Source organism: Pseudophryne corroboree, chromosome 1 (genome assembly GCF_028390025.1).
Source record: "Pseudophryne corroboree isolate aPseCor3 chromosome 1, aPseCor3.hap2, whole genome shotgun sequence".
Taxonomy (NCBI): Eukaryota; Metazoa; Chordata; class Amphibia; order Anura; family Myobatrachidae; genus Pseudophryne; species Pseudophryne corroboree.
The window spans coordinates 475,598,550-475,621,985 of record NC_086444.1 but is presented as its reverse complement, the minus strand read 5'-3'; the positions used below and the strand labels follow the sequence as shown (position 1 = coordinate 475,621,985).

At 48.4% G+C, this 23,436-nt stretch overlaps 1 protein-coding gene across 2 annotated transcripts in view; it reads right to left on the bottom strand.

Moving 5' to 3' along the window:
- The window catches only part of FANCC (FA complementation group C), a 451,540-nt gene extending 430,631 nt beyond the window's left edge, over positions 1-20,909 (bottom strand). Inside the window, exons 1-2 of one of the 2 annotated variants that reach the window (XM_063913751.1) lie at positions 20,812-20,909; positions 18,521-18,722 (exon numbers count right to left, since the gene is read on the bottom strand). In XM_063913751.1, the coding sequence (XP_063769821.1) occupies positions 18,521-18,682 (162 nt within the window). In that variant the 5' untranslated portion in view covers positions 18,683-18,722; positions 20,812-20,909. Of the gene's footprint in view, positions 1-18,520; positions 18,723-20,152; positions 20,443-20,811 lie in introns of those variants that run through there. The other variant, XM_063913750.1, reaches the window with a different exon arrangement.
- Positions 20,910-23,436: the final 2,527 nt, after the last annotated feature.

Below are 23,436 nucleotides of genomic sequence, written 5' to 3'. Positions count from 1 at the left end.
GGAGCATCCAGAAAGTCACGTGCCTCCTGAGTCAAAGTAAGCATAGGGATTGCATTGAGGAAGGCCTGCATCTCAGACTCCGTGCAAACCAGTTTCGAAGCATATAACCTGCTATAATAAGTCATAAATTGCCTAGATATCAGGAGTCTGATCATATACAATGCCATCCTGACCATGAATACCAACAATAGTATTACTTAATTGTTCATCTCTGGCCAGTCTCGCCATAAAACTACCCGACCTATCCCCAGTGGCCTACTGTGAATGTTTAACAAATAAAAGCTTATGTTTCGCCTTATCCGCTAGGCATTCATTCCACTCCTTTTGAGCACGCAACCAGACTTCCCTAGAGGAATCTAGATTATCGGTTAAATAAGCCAGCTCTAATGACCGACAAGAAGCCTCCATATCCATTTCTTCTTTCTTATAAGATTTCTTCAAAGTCGCAACTGCTTGTATGAGAGTACCACGTAGAAAAGATTTAAATGCATCCCATAACACAGAAAGGGAGACAGTGCCTTCATTAAATACCATAAATTCTGCCCATAGTTTCTCTAACTCTACCCCAGAACCCATACGAATAAGCCAAAACTGATTTAATTTCCAGAAAGCTTGACCCCTCATACCCCCCATATCCATAACCAATGCGATCGGAGAGTGATCTGATATTCCCCTAGTTTCATATTGTATCGACTGCACTCTCGGTATTAATTCAGAAGACAAGAGGGCCATATCTATCCTGGAAAAGGCAGAGTGTGTGAGCGAGAAGCAGGAGTATCATTTAACATTTGGGTATTTATGACGACACACATCTACCAATCCCATGCCCTCTACAATAGCCTTAAATGAGCCGCATCCCTATCTAGAAGCTTCCCTAGAACCAGTAAGCCGATCCATAACCGGATCCAATGTGTTATTGTAGTCCCCCATACTGATCACAGGAGAATCGGGAAATTTAGCAATAAATTCAGCAGCTTTTTTAAGGACATCATGAGAATATGGTGGAGGGACTTACACAGCCAGCAGTATTAAAGATACAGAATGTATACCACACTTAAGGAATACAGAATTACCCCATAAATCAATTTGTACTTGCTCCACAGTGAACAGGACTGATTTCTTAACCAGGATAGAGACCCCCCTGGAGGAGGTTGTATGAGTCGAATGATATGCCCAGCCCACCCACGGCCGTTTAAGGGACATCACTTTAGCTCCCACCAGATGAGTTTCTAAAAGACAAATCACATCAGGCTCATATCGCCTCAGTTGCCTTAGAACTAGCGCCCGCTTAATCTTATCGTTGAGGCCCCGCACGTTCCATGAGAGAAATTTAACGGTGTTGGATGTCACACCAGCAGAGCAACACATATAACCACATAACAGAGAACAAAAGTACCTTGAGAGACCAGGTCAGTCGAGCCCAACAATCACATATGCAGTAACATAGAGACATCCATTGAACATTGCAGTGATAATAACACACAAAAATCAACAACCACACACACCAAACCCAACCCAAACCCCCCACCCTGTATACCATCCCAAACTTCGGCATACTTGGATCCCTACAACTCAGAAACCCCCCCTTTTACCAAAAACGAACCCAAATTACCTAAACCTAGTACGAGTGGGCAAAAAAAACAGGATTTCGATACCTAACTGGGAAATCCTTTTCTCCTAGTCCGTAGAGGATGCTGGGGTCCACTTCAAGACCATGGGGTATATACGGTTCCGCAGGTGCCATGGGCACTCTTAAGACTTTTCAATGGGTGTGAACTGGCTCCTCCCTCTATGCCCCTCCTCCAGTCCTCAGTTATAGGAACTGTGCCCAGGGAGACGGACATTTCGAGGAAAGGATTTACTTTAATACTAGTGGTGAGATACATACCAGCTCACACCTCAACCATGCCGCACAACATGGCATTCAACATAACACACGCCAACAGGCATGAACCAATTACAGCAACATGCTGAACTAAGAGAACACAACTTGTGTAACTCTAATAATTAAACTGCAGGTAAAGTACGCACTGGGACGGGCGCCCAGCATCCTCTACGGACTAGGATAAAAGGATTTACCGGTAGGTATCAAAATCCTGTTTTCTCATACGTCCTAGAGGATGCTGGGGTCCACTTCAAGACCATGGGGTCTAGACCAAAGCTCCAGTAGGGGCGGTAGAGTGCGGATGACCCTGCAGCACCGATTGACCAAACTGTAGGTCTTCTTCGGCCAAGGTGTCAAACTTGTAGAATTTTGTAAATGTGTTTGACCCTGACCAAGTAGCAGCCCTGCAAAGTTGCAATGCCGAAACCCCCTGGGCAGCCGCCCAGGATGAGCCCACCTTCCTAGTGGTATGGGTCTTCACCGACATCGGTAACGGCAAACCAGCCGTAGTATGAGCGTGATGGATTGTATTTCTGATCCAATGCGCAATAGTCTGTTTGGAAGCAGGACACTCAATTTTGTTGGGAGCATACAGGACAAACAAAAACTCTGTTTTCCGTATTTGAGCTGTCCTAGCGACATAAATTTTCAAAGCTCTAACCACATCTAGAGACTTTGACTCGGTGAACGTGTCAGTAACTACTGGCACCACAATAGGTTGGTTTATGTGGAAAAAAGAAACCACCTTTGGCAGAAAATGTTGACGAGTTCGCAACTCTACCCTATCCTCATGGAAAATTAGGTAAGGGCTCTTGTGAGACAAGGCCCCCAATTCAGACACCCGCCGTGCGGATGCCAAAGCCAAAAGCATCACCACTTTCCAAGTGAGAAACTTCAAATCTATCTCCTGTAGAGGCTCAAACCAGTCCGATTGAAGGAACTGAAACACCACATTAAGGTCGCACGGTGCCACCAGAGGCACAAATGGAGGCTGGATGTGCAGAACCCCTTTCACGAAGGTCTGAACCTCTGGAAGAGAGGCCAATTGTTTCTGGAAGAGCACAGACAAAGCCGAAATCTGGACCTTGATTGATCCCAATCTGAGGCCCGCCTCCACACCAGCCTGTAGAAAATGGAGAAAACGTCCTAAGTGAAACTCTTCCGTAGGAGCCTTCTTGGATTCACACCAAGATACATACTTTCTCCAAATACAGTGGTAATGTTTCGACGTTACTCCCTTCCTGGCCTGAATAAGAGTGGGGATGACTTCTTTGGGAATACCCTTTCGGGTTCCATTTTCTGGATTTCCAGAGCCTTTTCCACCGGAAGAAATACTCTCTGAACTTCCGTGTCCAGGATCATCCCGAGAAAAGACAACCTTGTCGTCGGTTCCAACTGTGACTTTGGATAATTTATGATCCAACCGTGTTGTTGGAGTATTGACAGGTAGAGTGTGATGTTTTGTAACAACTGCTCCCTGGATCTCGCCTTTATCAGGAGATCGTCCAGATAAGGAATTATATTGACTCCTTTTTGACGCAGGAGAACCATCATCTCCGCCGTCACCTTGGTGAATACCCTCGGCGCCGTGGAGAGACCGAAAGGTAACGTCTGGAATTGGTAGTGGCAATCCTGAACTGAAATCTCATATAGGCCTGGTGAGGAGGGTAAATGGGAACATGCAGGTAAGCATCCTTTATGTCTACAGACACCATGTAGTCCCCCTCCTCCAGACTGGAAATCACGGGTCTCAGTGATTCCATCTTGAACTTGAAACATTTCAAGTAGAAATTCAGATTTTTCAGGTTTAGGATCGGTCTGACCGAGCCTTCCGGCTTCGGAACCACAAAAAGGCTTGAATAAAATCCCTTCCCTTGTTGTGACACAGGTACCAGGACTATGACCTGATCCTGACATAATTTTTGGATTGCCGCTGTTACTGCTTCTCTGTCTGGAGGAGAAGCTGGCAAGGTCGATTTGAAAAATCGGCATGGGGGAACGTCTTGAAACTCCAGCTTGTATCCCTGGGATACGATTTGTAACACCCAGGGATCCAGGCCAGACAGAATCCAACCTTGGCTGAACATTTTGAGACGTGCCCCCACCCGAGCGGCCTCCCGCAAGGGAGCCCCAGTGTCATGCTGAAGACTTGGCAGAAGTAGGGGTAGACTTCTGCTCCTGGGAACTTGAAGCCGCTGTGGACTTCTTTCCCTTTCCCCTACCTGCAAAGAAAGGGGAACCTCTCGCTTTTTTGTATTTATTGGGCCGAAAGGACTGCATGTGTGGGTGATAGGACTTTTTTGCGGGTGCAGGCGCAGAGGGCAAAAATGTCGACTTACATGCGGTAGCCGCTGAGACTAACGCATCCAGTCCCTCGCCAAATAAGGCCTCACCTTTATATGGGAGAGCCTCAATGTTTCTTTTGGAATCTGCATCCGCGTTCCACTGGCGAATCCACAACGCCCGCCGAGCCGATACTGCCATGGTAGCGGCTTGTGAACTCAAGAGTCCAATATCTTTCATTGCTTCTAGCAGGTATGTGGCAGCATCTTTGATATTCCCTAACTTAAGGAGTATCTCATCTTTATCAATCGTGTCAATTTCTGATGACACACTTTCCGACCATTTTTCAATAGCTCGACTCACCCACGCGCATGCAATAGTGGGCCTGAGCAGCGTACCATTGGCAACATAAATGGATTTTAATGTAGTTTCCATCTTTCGGTCTGCCAGCTCCTTCAGCAAAGCCGTATCAGTTGCAGGGAGAATTACATTCTTTGTCAACCTGGACAGTGCACTGTCTAACCCAGGAAGTGACTCCCATTTTTTCCTGTCCTCTGCTGGGAAAGGGTAAGCTATTTGAATCCTTTTGGGAATACGAAAAAAATTTTCAGGATTCACCCACATCCCTTCAAAGAGAGTATTAAGCTCGTGGGAAGGAGGGAAAGTGACTTTGGATTTCTTTTCTTTATAGAAATACGCCTTCTCCTGAGGTACAGGAGTGGCTTCCGTGACTTCCAATACCTCCCTTATAGCTATAATCATACATTGTATATTTTTTGCCAATTTATGATCTATTTCTCTGGAGTCACTATCGTCGACACAAGAATCAGTGTCTGTGTCGGTATCAGTATTCACAATATTCACAAATGGTCTCTTATGTGACCCAGAGGGGTCGCCTGCAGATGGAAGAACAGAGCCCTGAAAAATCACATCTTCCACAGATTTTCTCCAGCACTCAGCATGAGATCCAGACTTATCTAATCTCCTATTGATATGATGCATACTATCACGTATTTCTTTCACCCATGCAGGGTTTTGGTGTGCCGGCAGCGCCACCACATTACAACTCTGTGTCCCTAACATGGTTTTCTCCGGGGAGGAACTCCCTGCCTCAGACATGTCACACACGTATACAACACCCACACAGACACACAGGGACTTATAGGGGACAGACCCACAGTAAAATCTGTCAGAGGGACACTGTTTAGGAGCAGCCAGTTCATAACCCCAGCGCCAGTATGTAATACCTGAGAACACAGAATGCCCACAGACAAACAGCGCTTTTACACAGTAATTCACACTTGTAATGCACCACAAACGCTTTGTGCCCCCCCTTATTTGCACCCTGTACTTGTAGTCAGAAGTGGAGGAAAGGCCCAGTGTTGTCTCTGCAGCCTGAGGAGAGAGAGGAAATAGCGCTGAGCAGTGTGCTAGCTGCCTGAGGAAGAAGCTCCGCCCCTGCAATGGCGCGTTTTCACTCAGCAGTATGTTGTAATATTTATACAGGGGTAGGGCTGTGCCAGCGGCATCTTATGCCCCCTTTGCGCCAGTATTAGGTATTTTTTGCTGCCCAGGGCGCCCCCCCTTTGCGCCCTGCACCCTGCAGTGCTCTGTGTGTGTGGACAGCAATGGCGCGCTGCGCTCCCGCCAGCCGCGCCGTACCTCAGCTGTCACTTTAGTTGCTAGAAGATCTATCTTCTCATACTCACCTGTCTTCTGACTTCTGGCTCTGCGAGGGGGTGATGGCGTGCTGTGGGAGTGAGCATCTAGACACAGCTAGCGTTCAGTACCCTTCAGGAGCTAATGGTGTCCTGTCAGCCAGAAGCAGAGCCATGAAACTCTTCAGGAAGTTGGTCCCTACTTCTGCCCCCTCAGTCCCACAAAGCAGGGAGTCTGTTGCCAGCAGTTCTCCCTGAAAATAAAAAACCTAACACAAGTCTTTTCAGAGAAACTCAGTAGAGCTCCTCAGAATGCATCCAGTCTGCCTGGGCACATTTCTAAAACTGAGGTCTGGAGGAGGGGCATAGAGGGAGGAGCCAGTTCACACCCATTGAAAAGTCTTAAGAGTGCCCATGGCTCCTGCGGAACCATCTATACCTCATGGTCTTGAAGTGGACCCCAGCATCCTCTAGGACGTATGAGAAATACAGTGGCGACTAAACATGTTGCAGCGCTCTCCGTTTAAGAGAAGTAGCTCCCGATGCATCAGCACTTACAGGTATATTCGGCCGTATACTTCAGTGTAAGACGCCATCCCTAAGATAGTCTCGGCCCCCGAGCAACTCCCAGGAATGACTCCAAAGGCAGATGCCCAGTGGACCCGACCACAATATCCCGAAAAATAACCCGCAGGTAAGGCAGACCTATAAATGGGAAACAGGCATTCATTTCAGTGTATCACCCCTAGCACTGTAACAGAATTAAGAGCGAACCAAAAGCAAATAGAGGAAAAAATTACTATAGCAAAAGGGCAGTCACACAGTGTTAGTCTGCGACCATGGCACGTCTCGCCGGCCTAGCCGTGTCCAGCCACATGGAAGCCACCCGCGGAGTGGAAAAGAACTTTGTCTCCCCATCAATGACAATCCCGAGCTTGGAAGGGAACAGCATTGCGTAGGAGATGTTCAGTACACGGAGACGTCTCATAACAGGAGTAAACTCGGCCCTGTTTTTCTGAACCTCCACGGCAAAGTCTGGGAATACAGACACTCGTGATCCATTCCATAGTAGTGGGCCCTTAATACGTTTCAACTGTTGGATAGCATCTTTGTCACGATAATTAAGAAGCTTAGCTATCAGGGTCCGGGCTGGTGCCCCCCGGTGGGAGAGGACGAAGGGGGACCCCGTGTGCTCTTTCCACAGTGAAAAAAGGCGAAAAGGAATCCGCCCCATATGTATAACAAAGCCATTTTTCCAAAAATTTCTCAGGAGCCTGGCCTTCTTCACGTTCAGATAGGCCCACAAAGCGGACATTACATCTCCTCAAACGCCCTTCCATATCCAGCAATTTATTTTGTACAACCGTTAATTGAACAGTCACAGCAGAGACTTTAGTACACAGCGGGTTCACGGAATCCTCCAGGGTGGACGTACGGGCCTCCACTTCACCAACACGTTCCCAAACTTTTTGAAGATCATGATGTATAATAGAGAGGCCGGATTGAACCTGACCAATTTTATCCGCTAGTCTGGTTTCACACGCAGCCACAGCATCTAAAACTTTCTGAAGAGCGGCATCAGGAGGAGTATCAGAGGTAGCAGACCAGTGAGGATATGGTGGCGGGATCACGATCGGGGGTCACCTCTTTACGATTAGGGTTCGATGTCCTGGAGTATTTCTCCAGCTTAGCAGCAGCAGATTGCTGTGGTTTCACCATTATGCTATAGTATAAGGAAAATTGTGGTAGTACAGATAATAACAGTGGAGGTTATATGGAAACCCCACTTCAGCCAATGAAGTGTCCAAATGTAAACAGATGCTTGTAATATCTGAGCACGCGTGTAGGACTCACATGAACAACAACAGCAGGGTAATCTAGGATGAAATCTTGGCTTGAGAGTATGTCCATGCACAGGACCAACAGAGATATATAGCAGACTCAGCTCCCAATGTAATAACAGAATGCCCCCAATATGTCTGATGGAGGAAGCTGTGTTACAGTGTACAGGCTGCAAGAGTAAAATGGCTGCGTTTCCCGCCCTTCACCACCGCACTGTGTAGACAGTAGGGAGACTTCAACCCCCGGAGGAGGCTAGCAGAATGTGGTCCCCAGCCGTAAGGTGCAGGGTCAGGTGGGCCCCCCCAGAGATCCGAGGGCAGCAGAGTGACAGCAGGCTCCAGTCCACCCCTCCCCGGCAGTCTCCAAGTGCACCCCTGGGTACATAGTATGGTGGTCATTCCGAGTTGTTCGCTCGTTGCCGTTTTTCGCAACGGAGCGATTAGGTGGAAAATGCGCATGGTACGCAGCGCGCATGCGTTCACTAATTTAACACAAAACTTTGGAGAGTAACACAAGCTCGAACAACGTTTTTTCATCGCTCGAGTGATCATAGTGTGATTGACAGGAAGTGGGTGTTTCTGGGCGGAAACTGGCCGTTTTCAGGGAGTGTGCTAAAAAACGCAGGCGTTCCAGGGAAAAACGCAGGGCGTGTTTGTGACGTCAAACCAGGAACTAAACGGACTCAGGTGATCGCAGTCTAGGAGTAGGTCTGCAGCTACTCAGAAACTGCAAGAAAATATTTATTAGCAATTCTGCTAATCTTTCGTTCGCTATTCTGCTAAACTAAGATACACTCCCAGAGGGCGGCGGCCTAGCGTTTGCAATGCTGCTAAAATCAGCTAGCGAGCGAACAACTCGGATTGACCACCTATATCACAAGAAAGCAGCGGTACCGGGTCACGGAAGGCCAAGTAGGGAAGTCCCCCACAGCTCACCCGGACAGCGGAGTCCGGATCAAAACAGCGCTCACCCCTTACAGCCTCCTTCCTTCTCTCCCTTCGTTCACAGACTGTCTCAGCGTGTGGCGCTCGGCTCCCGTTGCCTCTGTCCAGTAATGGCGTCGGCGTCTCCCTTCCGCGCCGATCACCTCAGCTCCGTCTGGACATCTGCAGAGTGAAGCAGCCACAGCACACGGCCGGGGGTAGAAGCAGGGTATGCAGGAGTTCCCACACCCGTTCAGCCAAATAGGAAGCACCGGAGAGCCACAAGGATGTGTAAACAGGAGCTTGTTAACGGAGAGCGCTGACTACAAGCTGCTACTCGATGTCCGCGTAGCCACGCCCCCGTGACTGAAGAATTTTAGCCGGGCTCCCACCTGCCTGTCTTCCAGGCATTGCGGTCCACCGTCATGCGGAAGGTTTTGAGGAAGCAGAGTTTGAGCCCTGTTCCTGTGAACCAGCAGCTGCTGGTTTGCGTGGTTTTCCTCTAGCACCTCTTGCGGCGGTAGAAGAACCTCTGGCCTTGTCCCTAAACTTGGCAGTCCGAAAGGACTGTAAATTGGGTCCTGAGTAGGCCTTCCTATCTGGAAGCTGCAGAAGGTCGGTAAGTGGACTTACCCGCAGTAGCTCGGGAGATCCATTTGTCGAGTTCATCTCCAAATAAGGCCTCACCTGTGAAAGGCAGGCCTTCCATACCTTTCCTTGAGTCTGCGTCAGTAGTCCACTAACGTAGCCATAATCCCTTGCGTGACGAAACAGCCATAGCTGTAGTGCGCGCATTAAACAAACCTATCTCCTTTATGGCTTCCACCATAAAATTTGCAGAGTCTTGCATATGTTGCAGAAGCAAAACAATTTCCTCTTGAGGCAAGGTGTCTAACCCCTCAATTGAATTACCTGACCATTTAGCAATGGCTCGAGTAATCCACCCTCATGCTATAGTGGGTCTCTGGGCCACCCCAGCAGCAGTGTACAAAGATTTAAGTGTAGTCTCAATCTTGCGATCAGCTGCATGTTTTAGGGATGCTGCACCCAGGACAGGCAATACAATTTTACGTGAGAGCCTGTAGACTGACGCATCCACTATCGATGGATTTTCCCATTTTTCCCTATCCTTAGGAGGAAAAGGAAAAGATGATAACAGCCGCCTAGGAATTTTAAATTTCTTATCTGGATTAACCCACGGTTCTTCAAACAGGGTATTTAGCTCCTTTGACATGGGTAAAGTGGCTGAGGATTTTTTCTTTATTTTAAAGTAAGATTCCTCCCTCTCCTCTGTCACCTTATCAGAGATATTTAGAATTTCTCTGATAGCAACTATTAGAGCCTCTGCACCCTGTGACAGAGTACCCTCCCCTACCTCTATGTCCACCTCACCTTCCTCCATTTCTGACCCTTCATTATCAGAGTCAGAATGCAGGATATGGGCCAAGGTACATTTTTGCAGACAAACGGTAGAGGACTGAGACGCTGGCCTGGGTACGGAGTCCTTTTTCATAAACTCAGCCATAGACTGCCTTAAGTATTGCGTCTCCTTCTCATTACAAGATAATTTTGTAGAAATAGTGGAAATCACTACCCTAATGGAGTCCAGTCATGCTGGTTCTGCCCCACTAGCCTGGGAAGGGATACCACACTGAGTACACACTAGTGAACCCCCTGGAGAAGAGTAACACTGTGCCTTACATGAAACACACAGTTTGCCTGACATACTGCAGCAGTTACAGCACACACACAGGAAACGGTTAAAATCACAATTAAACCACAAAGAGCCATTTCAGAGAGACACAGTGAGAGTATGGAACCAGCACAAGGTGCCCTTACCGCTAATGCAAAGCTTAGCTGGGTCGCAGACTAAGGAAGGGGGTCATTCAGACCTGATCACTTGCTAGCTGTTTTTTGCAGACCTGCGTTCGCATAGTCGCCGCCCACCGGGAGTGTATTTTTGCTGTGCAAGTGTGCGATCCGAGCGGTACAAAAAAACTTTGTGCAGTTTCTGAGTTGGCCAGAATTTACTCAGCCGCTGCGATCACTTCAGCCTGTCCGGGACCTGAATTGATGTCAGAAAATAATAATAATAAGGCCATACTGCACCGAAATGGAGCCTAACTGTAGGCCTGCATCCACACCGGCTTGTAAAGTATGGATAAGAACGACCTAGCTGAAAGTCTTCCGTAGGAACCATCCTAGATTCACCAAGACACAGAGTTACGCCAACTACGGCGGTAAGGCTTTGACGTTACTTCTTTCCTAGCCTGAAACATTGAGGAAATGACTTCACTGGGAACATCCTTCCGGCTTAGGACATGGCATTCAACCGCCACGCCGTCAGACGCAGTCGCGGTAAGTCTTGATACATGCCCTGATCTAGTTGTAACAGTTCCTCACGTAAAGGGAGAGGGCAGGAATCTTCCATGAGCAAATCATAAAAAACTGGATAGCAAACCCTCCTTGGCTAGATCGGATCCGAGAGGATCGCCTGAACCTTTGTTCTTCTTACGTTCATCACCTTCAGAAAAATGAAAGAGGAGAGGCCACATAGACCGACTAAAAACACCCACGGTGTCACGAGGGTGTCCACTGCTATAGCTTGAGTGTCCCTTGACCTGAAACAATATCCCTGAGGCCTCTCGTTGAAGCGAGACGCCAACCTGACCAATTGCGACACTCCACAAAAAGTTGTCACGTCTGTGAAAACTTCTCGATGATGACTGAATGTCTCCCGGATGGAGATCGTGTCAGCAGAGGAAATCTATTTTTCTTTCGTTTACCTCCAGAACGAATACTGCTAATAATAAGATTTTACTTACCGGTAAATCTATTTCTCGTAGTCCGTAGTGGATGCTGGGGACTCCGTAAGGACCATGGGGAATAGACGGGCTCCGCAGGAGACAGGGCACTTTAAGAAAGAATTTGGATACTGGTGTGCTCTGGCCCCTCCCTCTATGTCCCTCCTCCAGACCTCAGTTAGAGAAACTGTGCCCGGAAGAGCTGACAGTACAAGGAAAGGATTTTGGAATCCACGGCAAGACTCATACCAGTCACACCAATCACACTTGTGATAAACTTACCCAGTTAACAGTATGAACAACAACGGAGCATCAGATCAACCCTGATGCAACCACAACATAACCCTTATTTAAGCAATAACTATATACAAGTATTGCAGAAGAAGTCCGCACTTGGGACGGGCGCCCAGCATCCACTACGGACTACGAGGAATAGATTTACCGGTAAGTAAAATCTTATTTTCTCTAACGTCCTAGTGGATGCTGGGGACTCCGTAAGGACCATGGGGATTATACCAAAGCTCCCAAACGGGCGGGAGAGTGCGGATGACTCTGCAGCACCGAATGAGCAAACACAAGGTCCTCCTCAGCCAGGGTATCAAACTTGTAAAACTTTGCTAAAGTGTTCGAACCTGACCAAGTAGCTGCTCGGCAAAGCTGTAATGCCGAGACCCCTCGGGCAGCCGCCTAAGAAGAGCCCACCTTCCTTGTGGAGTGGGCTTTTACTGATTTTGGAAGCGGCAATCCAGCCGCAGAATGAGCCTGCTGAATCGTGCTACAGATCCAGCGAGCAATAGTTTGCTTTGAAGCAGGAGCACCCAGCTTGTTGGATGCATACAGGATAAACAGCGACTCAGTTTTCCTGACTCTAGCCGTTCTGGCTACATAAACCTTCAAAGCCCTGACCACATCTAGTAACTCGGAATCCTCCAAGTCACGAGTAGCCACAGGCACCACAATAGGTTGGTTCATATGAAAAGATGACACCACTTTTGGCAGAAATTGTGGACGGGTCCGCAATTCTGCCCTGTCCATATGGAAAACCAGATAGGGGCTTTTATGTGACAAAGCCGCTAATTCTAACACACGCCTAGCTGAAGCCAAGGCTAATAGCATGACCACCTTCCACATGAGAAATTTTAACTCCACGGTCTTAAGTGGCTCAAACCAGTGTGACTTCAGGAAACTCAACACCACGTTAAGATCCCAAGGTGCCACTGGAGGCACAACAGGGGCTGAATATGCAGCACTCCCTTTACAAACGTCTGAACTTCAGGTAGAGAAGCCAGTTCTTTTTTAAAGAAAATGGATAGGGCCGAAATCTGGACCTTAATGGAACCCAATTTTAGGCCCAAAGTCACTCCCGACTGTAGGAAGTGAAGGAAACGGCCCAGCTGGAATTCCTCAGTAGGGGCATTCCTGGCCTCACACCAAGCAACATATTTTCGCCATATACGGTGATAATGTTTAGCCGTCACGTCCTTCTTAGCCTTTATCAGCGTAGGAATAACCTTATCCGGAATGCCTTTTTCTGCTAGGATCCGGCGTTCAACCGCCATGCCGTCAAACGCAGCCGCGGTAAGTCTTGGAACAGACAGGGCCCCTATTGCAACAAGTCCTGTCTTAGAGGCAGAGGCCATGGGTCCTCTGTGAGCATTTCTTGCAGATCTAGTATTGTTCTCACTCCTCTTTTTCTTATGATTCTCAGCACCTTGGGTATGAGAGGAAGAGGAGGAAATACATAAACCGACTGGAACACCCACGGTGTCACTAGTGCGTCTACAGCTATCGCCTGAGGGTCTCTTGACCTGGCGCAATACCTCTGTAGCTTTTTGTTGAGGCGGGATGCCATCATGTCCACCTGTAGCAGTTCCCACCGACTTGCAATCTGCGTGAAGACTTCTTGATGAAGTCCCCACTCTCCAGGGTGGAGGTCGTGCCTGCTGAGGAAGTCTGCTTCCCAGTTGTCCACTCCCGGAATGAACACTGCGAAGAATTCTGGTGGCTTCCGCCATCACTACCCTGCTCCTTGTGCCGCCTTGGCGGTTTACATGAGCCAAAGCGGTGATGTTGTCTGACTGAATCAGCACCGATTGGTCGCGAAGCAGGGTCTCCGCTTGACTTAGGGCGTTGTATATGGCCCTTAGTTCCAGGATATTGATGTGAAGGCAAGTCTTCTGACTTGACCACAGCCCTTGGAAATTTCTACCCTGTGTGACTGCCCCCCACCCTCGGAGGCTTGCATCCGTGGTCACCAGGACCCAGTCCTGAATGCCCAATCTGCGGCCCTCGAGAAGGTGAACACTCTGCAGCCACCACAGGAGAGACACCCTGGCCCTGGGGGATAGGGTGATCAGCCGATGCATCTGTAGATGTGATCCGGACCACTTGTCCAACAGATCCCATTGAAAGGTCCTCGCATGGAACCTGCCGAAGGGAATGGCCTCGTATGATGCCACCATCTTTCCCAGGACTCGTGTGCAGTGATGCACCGACACCTGCTTTGGTTTTAATAGGTCTCTGACCAGTGTCATGAGCTCCTGAGCCTTCTCCATCGGGAGATAAACCCTCTTCTGGTCTGTGTCCAGAATCATGCCCAGAAAGGGCAGACGAGTCGTAGGAATCAACTGCGACTTTGGAATATTTAGAATCCAGCCGTGCTGTTGTAACACTTCCCGAGAGCGTGCTATGCTGATCAGAAACTGCTCTCTGGACCTCGCCTTTATGAGGAGATCGTCCAAGTATGGGATAATTGTGACCCCTTGCTTTCGCAGGAGCACCATCATTTCCGCCATTACCTTGGTGAAAATTCTCGGTGCCGTGGAGAGACCAAACGGCAACGTCTGGAATTGGTAATGACAATCCTGTACCACAAATCTGAGGTACGCCTGATGAGGTGGATAAATGGGGACATGAAGGTATGCATCCTTTATGTCCAGAGACACCATAAAATCCCCCCCTTCCAGGCTTGCGATGACCGCTCTGAGCGATTCCATCTTGAACTTGAACCTTTTCAGGTATATGTTCAGGGATTTTAAATTCAATATGGGTCTGACCGAACCGTCCGGTTTCGGAACCACAAACATGGTCGAATAATAACCCTTTCCTCGTTGAAGGAGGGGAACCTTGACCACCACCTGTTGAATATACAATTTGTGAATTGCAGTTAACACTATTTCCCTCTCAAAGGGGGAAGCTGGCAGGGCCGATTTGAGGTATCGGTGAGGGGGCATCTCTTCGAATTCCAGCTTGTATCCCTGAGACACAATCTCTATTGCCCAGGGATCCACCTGGGAGTGAACCCACTTGTGGCTGAAATTTCGGAGACGCGCCCCCACCGGGCCTAGCTCCGCCTGTGGAGCCCCAGCGTCATGCGGAGGATTTAGTAGAAGCCGGGGAGGACTTCTGTTCCTGGGAACTAGCTGTGTTGTGCAGCTTCTTTCCTCTACCCTTGCCTCTGGCAAGAATGGACGCACCTCGGACTTTCTTGCCTTTTTGTGAACGAAAGGACTGCATTTGGTAATACGGTGCTTTCTTAGGTTGTGAGGGAACATATGGCAAAAAATTTGACTTTCCAGCAGTAGCTGTGGAGACCAGGTACGAGAGACCCTCCCCAAACAATTCCTCACCCTTGTAAGGTAAAACCTCCATGTGCCTTTTTGAGTCGGCATCGCCTGTCCATTGCAGAGTCCACAGGACCCTTCTGGCAGAAATCGACATTGCATTTATTCTAGAGCCCAGTAGGCTAATGTCTCTTTGAGCATCTCTTATATACAGGACAGCGTCTTTTATATGCCCCAGGGTCATTAATATAGTATCCTTGTCTAAGATATCAATTTCCTCAGATAAGGTATCCGTCCACGCTGCTACAGCACTACACACCCAGGCCGACGCAATTGCCGGCCTTAGTAAGGTACCTGAATGTGTGTAAATGGACTTCAGGGTACCCTCTTGCTTTCTATCCGCAGCATCTTTTAGGGTGGCCGTATCCTGTGACGGCAGGGCTACCCTCTTGGATAAGCGTGTTAGAGCTTTGTCCACCCTAGGGGAGGATTCCCAGCGTAACCTGTCCGTTGGCGGGAAAGGATACGCCATAAGCATCCGTTTGGAAATCTGCAGTTTTTTATCTGGAGATTCCCAAGCCTTTTCACATAACTGATTTAGCTCATGTGAAGGGGGAAAGGTCACCACCTGCCTTTTTTCCCCATACATATGAACCCTCTTGTCAGGGACTGGGGTTTTCTCTGTGATGTGCAACACATCCTTCATTGCTATAATCATATAACGGATGGCTTTAGCCAATTTAGGCTGTAACTTTGCATCATCGCAATCGACACTGGAGTCAGAATCCGTGTCGATATCTGTGTCAACAATTTGGGATAGTGGGCGCTTCTGAGACCCTGACGGCCTCTGCGACATAGGATCAGGCATGGGCTGAGACCCCGACTGTCACAAGGTTTCAGCTTTATCCAACCTTTTATGCAAGGAATTAACATTATCATTTAAAACCTTCCACATATCCATCCAATCAGGTGTCGGCGCCGTCGGCGGCGACCCCACATTCATTTGCTCCCGCTCTGCTTCCACATAGCCTTCCTCGTCAAACATGTCGACACAAGCGTACCGACACACCACACACACACAGGGGATGCTCTTTTTGAAGACAGTTCCCCCACAAGGCCTTTTGGAGAGACAGAGAGAGAGTATGCCAGCACACACCCCAGCGCTATATGTCCCAGGAATCACACAGTAACTTAGTGTTAACCCAGTAGCTGCTGTATATAATGTTTTTGCGCCTAATTTATGTGCCCCCCCTCTCTTTTTGCCCTCTTCTACCGTGAATCTGCAGGGGAGAGCCTGGGGAGCTTCCTCTCAGTGGAGCTGTGGAGAGAAAATGGCGCTGGTGAGTGCTGAGGAAGAAGCCCCGCCCCCTCAGCGGGGGGCTTCTGTCCCGCGTTTCTGTACAAAATTATGGCTGAGGCTCATGCATATATACAGTGCCCAACTGTATATATGCCCAACTTTTGCCAAGAGGTCCTAATTGCTGCCCAGGGCGCCCCCCCCTGCGCCCTGTACCCTACAGTGACCGGAGTATGTGGGTTTAATGTGGGAGCAATGGCGTACAGCTGCAGCGCTGGGCGCTACCTCAGTTTGAAGACTGGAGTCTTCTGCCGCCGATTTTGAAGTCTTCTTGCTTCTTTCACCCGGCTTCTGTCTTCCGGCTCTGCGAGGGGGACAGCGGCGCGGCTCCGGGATCGGACGACAAAGGGTGAGATCCTGTGTACGATCCCTCTGGAGCTAATGGTGTCCAGTAGCCTAAGACGCAGGACCTATCTTCAGTGAGTAGGGCTGCTTCTCTCCCCTCAGTCCCACGATGCAGAGAGTCTGTTGCCAGCAGATCTCTCTCTCAGTCCCACGCTGCAGAGAGTCTGTTGCCAGCAGATCTCTCTGAAAATAAAAAAAAAACCTAACAAAATACTTTCTTATAGCAAGCTCAGGAGAGCTCACTAAGTAGCACCCAGCTCGTCCGGGCACAGATTCAAACTGAGGTCTGGAGGAGGGACATAGAGGGAGGAGCCAGAGCACACCAGTATCCAAATTCTTTCTTAAAGTGCCCTGTCTCCTGCGGAGCCCGTCTATTCCCCATGGTCCTTACGGAGTCCCCAGCATCCACTAGGCACCCAAATGCTTTTATGCCAGCCACAAAAAGAAATCAGTAACCTGCTGCCCAGGGCGCTCCCCCCCCCCAGCGCCCTGCACCGTGTGAGTGCCGTTGGTGTGTGGGAGCATGGAGCGCAGCGCGACCGCTGTACCTCCGTTACTGAAGTCTTCTGCCGTCACTGAAGTCTTCTGTTCTTCACATACTCACCCGGCTTCTTTCTTCTGGCTTCTGTGAGGGGGGTGACGGCGTGGCTCCTGGAACAAGCAGCTAGGCGCACCAAGTGATCGAACCCTTTGGAGGTAATGGTGTCCAGTAGCCGAGAAGCAGAGCCTTTAAACTAAGTAGAAGTAGGTCTGCTTCTCTCCCCTCACTCCCACGATGCAGGGAGCCTGTAGCCAGCAGGTCTTCCTGAAAATAAAAAACCTAACATAAAGTCTTTTAGAGAAACTCAGGAGAGCTCCCCTAGTGTGTGACCCATCACTCCTGGGCACAAAGTCTAACTGAGGTCTGGAGGAGGGGCATAGAGGGAGGAGCTAGTTCACACCCAGTTTAAGTCTTTATAGTGTGCCCAAGCTCCTGCAGATCCGTCTATACCCCATGGTCCTTTTGGAGTCCCCAGCATCCTCTAGGACGTATGAGAAATATTGTAATGTGGTCCCACTCAGTCTCTTTCAATAATTCCTACCTCGTTTTCCTCTATTTTTGCTGACTATTGGCACAAATAACCAATACCCTTTATTCTTATCAATAGTGACCTCATCCACAACCCTCCCTATATTTTGCCATTCACTTCTGGTTTGTCACTGGGTCTCGCTCTTCCACTTTTTACGTCTTTGCATTTTATTTTTGTTCTAGCCCTCTTCTCAGGTTTGTTACCACTTTACTGCAGTTTATATAGATTATCATCCTCAATATGTTTGTTACACTTCATTCATGTCCCTCGTGACTTGTATGCTTCCTTTTGCATGTTGATATTCTTATGTGGTCTTTTGTCTCCACTGTTGGAACCTCAATAAAATTTTGTGATTTAAAAAAATAATAATAATTAGACTGTAATGAAAAAATTACCATACGATATATATCATGAAAGGAAACAGATTACCTGTATCTTTTAATACTTACTTGTTAAATATATCTACACCAGCTAAACAACAAAAGTCTAATTTAAGGCCCCTATATATTACACATGAATTTCCTGATCCCCCGATGGGTGGGTTAGGGAATCAGGAATTTTAAACAATTTTAAAAATTCTGATTCCCCAGTCCAGACCAAAAACAGTTGGGATCGTCAAATCAGGGAATTTTAAAATAAAGAATTTCCCAGATGGATCATCGATGGCCACAGATCGGTTGTTCCGGAAGGGTCGGGGAATAGATGTATGTGGGCCTTAACTGTGAGACTGAGGTTTGATGAAATCTGGGGTGCTAATAAAAGGCAATTTTTTTCTCAGTAAACTACTTACCATATGTTTTACAGTTTCATAAATCTGCATCAGGCACTCCTGTAATTTAGGAAAATGAAGGCAGACATCTTGTTTGGACTGCAATGAGGTTGTGTCACCCCACTGTATAGTTTTATTCAGCCAAGTGTCAAGGTTTAGCTCAGTGACTGGTTTGTCGGCCATTCTTCTATAGGTAGGTACATTGAATGCAGACTTCAGATATCTGAAATGAGACAGTCTTACATGGGACATAGTACAACAACATTAAAATGTTCAAAATATTGTGATAAATTACTAGACATTACATATAGAACATAGGTAGCCGAATCTACACTAACCTAAAGGTGGGTACACACTGAGACGATGGGCCGGATATAATGACACCCGAGTTCAGTGGCCACGCAGGATGTCGGCCGAACTTGGATGTCTTTTTTCAAGGGGCAATCACTTACAAGGCAAAACCATGCCTTATCAGTGATTGCCCCTTTTTAAAAACGTCCTAGTTCAGCCAGGATTCCGCACGGTCGTCATTACATCCGTTCCGATATTGGCCATGTTTGTTGTTTCCGGCTGAATCAGAAGACATATAACACTAGCGACCTACTATATGTATATAAAGGACAGGATGCTATTTCACTCCGTCCTTGATTACTCGTTCTGGTGTGTACCCAGGTTTCCATATATCGATCCTCCGAACTGACATAATGAATGGGTACACATTGGGGGTCATTCAAAGTTGTTCGCTCGCTAGCAGATTTTAGCAGCATTGCACACGCTAGGCCGCCGCCCTCTGGGAGTGTACCTTAGCTTAGCAGAATAGCGAACGAAAGATTAGCAGAATTGCGAATAGAAAATTCTTAGCAGTTTCTGAGTAGCTCCAGACCTACTCACAGATTGCGATCCATTTCGTTCCTGGTTTGATGTCACAAACACGCCCTGCGTTCGCCCAGGCACTCCCCCGTTTCTCCAGACACTCCCACGTTTTTCCCTGACACGCCTGCGTTTTTCCGCACACTCCCAGAAAACGGTCAATTTCCGCCCAGAAACACCCACTTCCTGTCAATCACACTCCGATCACTTCAACGATGAAAATTCTTCGTTCGGACGTGAGTAAATCTACTAAGTTTTGTGCTAAAATACTTAGCACATGCGCACTGCGTACCATGCGCATTTTTGCCTTAACCGCTCCGTTGCGAAAATCGGCAACAAGCGAACAACTCGGAATGACCCCCATTGAGTAATGTGGGTAACCAGCTTTAGTTTACAGGAGTGCCTTTTAAACTTTCCAACACGTATGCCACATCATTCACTACTGTGACACAAGTATGAAAATACTGCAATAACTAATTACAGCTAATTAAAAGTATTAGATTTCCTTTACTCCAACATTTTAAAACAAATGCTGATCAGGACATGGAGGAGATTTATCAAAGCCTGTAGATAAAGTGAGAGTTAAAGGGCATATGTACTAAGCCTAGGAGAGAGATAATGTACCAGCCAATCAGCTTCTGTCATGTTTACAAAGTAACAGTTATGAGCTGATTGGCGGGTACTTCATTTCTCTTTAATGTTCGGGACAGCAACGTGACGTACGGCTACATATTTAAGGGGATCATGATATACTGTAGGCAGGGTGTTGTGTTGTATACATACTGTACACACGCAGCCGCCGCTGGTCTGTGTCCTCAGTGCAGCCCGGAAGGAAGATCCCGCCGGCCCCGCTGATTGGCCGCTAGACGGACCGGGGCGGGGCTGCAGGGAGGGGGACTTTCGCGCCCAGAGTGAGTAGCGGCAGTAAGAGAGTAGAGAGAGAAGAAAGAGGCCGCCCTACATCATGTGTGATAGCAGCAGAGCGCGGGCATAGACCGTTACGCTGTTTTACTAGTTTCTAAACCGCTTCCCTATCTCCGCTTTGCATGTGCAGTCACAGTGGCCTGCTGCTGCCGCAAGTGTGGGGTGAGCAGGCGCTACAAGGACGCAGTGTGTGTGACTAGTGCTGGGAGTTACGGCCTGCGTGGGATCTGCTGTGCTGTATAAGCATGGCGGGGAAATTATGGCGGCAGTCTCATGGGATTGTTTATTTTATAAATGTCATAATACAATAGTTGCTAACGTGATTCCATAGGAGCGGAGCTGCAGGATATGGTCTCTGTTTATCACACAGACGCCAGTAGCGGCATCGCCCCCTCCTAACTGCGTGTTACCTGTAGAACAACATACAATGACTGCCTGTAGCAGGGAGCTCTGCGCACAGGGGCTTCTGTACACCATAACAAATATGATAAATGATAAACATGTTCTAGCTTAAGTACCTGGTTAAAGTAATTTCTCTGACGTCCTAAGTGGATGCTGGGACTCCGTAAGGACCGTGGGGATTAGCGGCTCCTCAGGAGACTGGGCACAACTAAAGAAAGCTTTAGGACTACCTGGTGTGCACTGGCTCCTCCCACTAAGACCCTCCGCCAGACCTCAGTTTGATTCTTGTGCCCGGCTGAGCTGGATGCACACTAGGGGCTCTCCTGAGCTAGAAAGAAAATATATTTTAGGTTTTTTATTTTACAGTGAGATCTGCTGGCAACAGACTCACTGCAACGAGGGACTAAGGGGAGAAGAAGCGAACCTACCTAACTGGTGGTAGCTTGGGCTTCTTAGGCTACTGGACACCATTAGCTCCAGAGGGATCGACCGCATGGAACCGGCCATTGATGTTCGGTCCCGGTGCCGCGCCGCCGGCCCCCTTGCAGAGCCAGAAGCAAGAAGTGTTACGGAAAATCGGCGGCAGAAGACTTCAGTCTTCACCAAGGTAGCGCACAGCACTACAGCTGTGCGCCATTGCTCCTCATGCACACCTCACACTCTGGTCACTGATGGGTGCAGGGCGCTGGGGGGGGGGGGCGCCTTGAGCAGCAATATAAACACCTTGCCTGGCAAAATCATCACAATATATAGCCCCAGAGGCTATATATGTGATAAATACCCCTGCCAGAATCCATAAAAAAGCGTGAGAAAAGTCAGCGAAAAAGGGGCGGAGCTATGTCCCTCAGCACACTGGCGCCATTTTCTCTTCACAGTGCAGCTGGAAGACAGCTCCCCAGGCTCTCCCCTGTAGTTTTCAGGCTCAAAGGGTTAAAAAGAGAGGGGGGGCACTAAATTTAGGCGCAATATTGTTTATACAAGCAGCTATTGGGGGAAAAATCACTCAGTTATAGTGTTAATCCCTGCATTATATAGCGCTCTGGTGTGTGCTGGCATACTCTCTGTCTCCCCAAAGGACTTTGTGGGGTCCTGTCCTCAGTCAGAGCATTCCCTGTGTGTGTGCTGTGTGTCGGTACGGCTGTGTCGACATGTGGGATGAGGAAGGTTACGTGGAGGTGGAGCAGAGGCCGATAAATGGGATGTCGCCCCCTGTGGGGCCGACACCAGAGTGGATGGATAGGTGGAAGGTATTAACCGACAATGTCAACTCCTTACATAGAAGGCTGGATGACGTAAAACAGCTGTGGGACAGCCGGCTTCACAGCCCGCGCCTGCCCAGACGTCTCAAAGGCCATCAGGGGCTCAAAAAAGCGCCCGTTACCTCAGATGGCAGACACAGATGTCGACACGGAGTCTGACTCCAGTGTCGACGAGGTTGAGACATATACACAATCCACTAGGAACATCCGTTACATGATCTCGGCAATGAAAAATGTGTTACGCATTTCTGACGAACCCAAGTACCACATAAATGGGGTTTTATTTTTGGGGAGAAAAAGCAGCCAGTGTTTTGTTCCCCCATCAGATGAATGAATGAAGTGTGTAAAGTAGCGTGGGTTCCCCCGATATATCCCTTAGGGTGGATAAGGCGCTCACACGTTTGTCAAAAAAGGTGGCACTGCCGTCTTAGGATACGGCCACCTTGAAGGAGCCTGCTGATAAAAAGCAGGAGGCTATCCTGAAGTCTGTATATACACACTCAGGTACTATACTGAGACCTGCAATTGCCTCAGCATAAATAGTGCTGCTGCAGCGTGGTCTGATACCCTGTCAGATAATATTAATACCCTAGACAGTGATAATATTTTGCTAACATAGAGCATATTAAAGACGTCGTCTTATATATGAGGGATGCACAGAGGGATATTTGCCGGCTGACATCCAGAATTAATGCAATGTCCATTCTGCCAGGAGGGTATTAGAGACCCGGCAGTGGACAGGTGATGCTGACTTTAAAAGGCACATGGATTGCCTTATAAGGGTGAGGAATTGTTTGGAGATGGTCTCTGGGACCTCGTATCCACAGCAACAGCTGGGAAGAAAAATTTTTACCTCAGGTTTCCTCACAGCCTCAGAAAGCACTGTCTTTTCAAGTACAGTCCTTTCGGCTTCAGAAAAGCAAGCGGGTCAAAGGCGCTTCCTTTTTGCACAGAGACAAGGGAAGAAGGAAAAAGCTGCACCAGCAGCCAGTTCCCAGGATCAAAAATCTTCCCCCGCTTCCTCTGAGTCCACCGCATGACGTTGGGGCTCCACAGGTGGAGACAAGTGCGGTAGGGGCGCGTCTCGGGAACTTCAGGGACCAGTGGGCTTGCCCACAGGTGGATCCCTAGGTTCTGCAAATAGTATCACAGGGATACAGGCTGGAGTTCGAGGCGACTCCCCCTCGCCGTTACCTCACATCAGCCTTGCCTGCTGCCCTCGGAGAAAGGTAGTACTGGCGGCAATTCACAAGCTGTACTTCCAGCAGGTGAAATCAAGGTACCCCTCCTTCAACAAGGCCGGGGTTACTATTCCAAAATGTTGTGGTACCGAAACCAGACAGTTCGGTGAGACCCATTCTAAAATTGAAAGCCTTGAACACTTATATACGAAGGTTCAAGTTCAAAATGGAATCGCTCAGGGCGATTATTGCAAGCCTGGAGAATTTCATGGTATCACTGGACATCAAGGATGCTTACCTG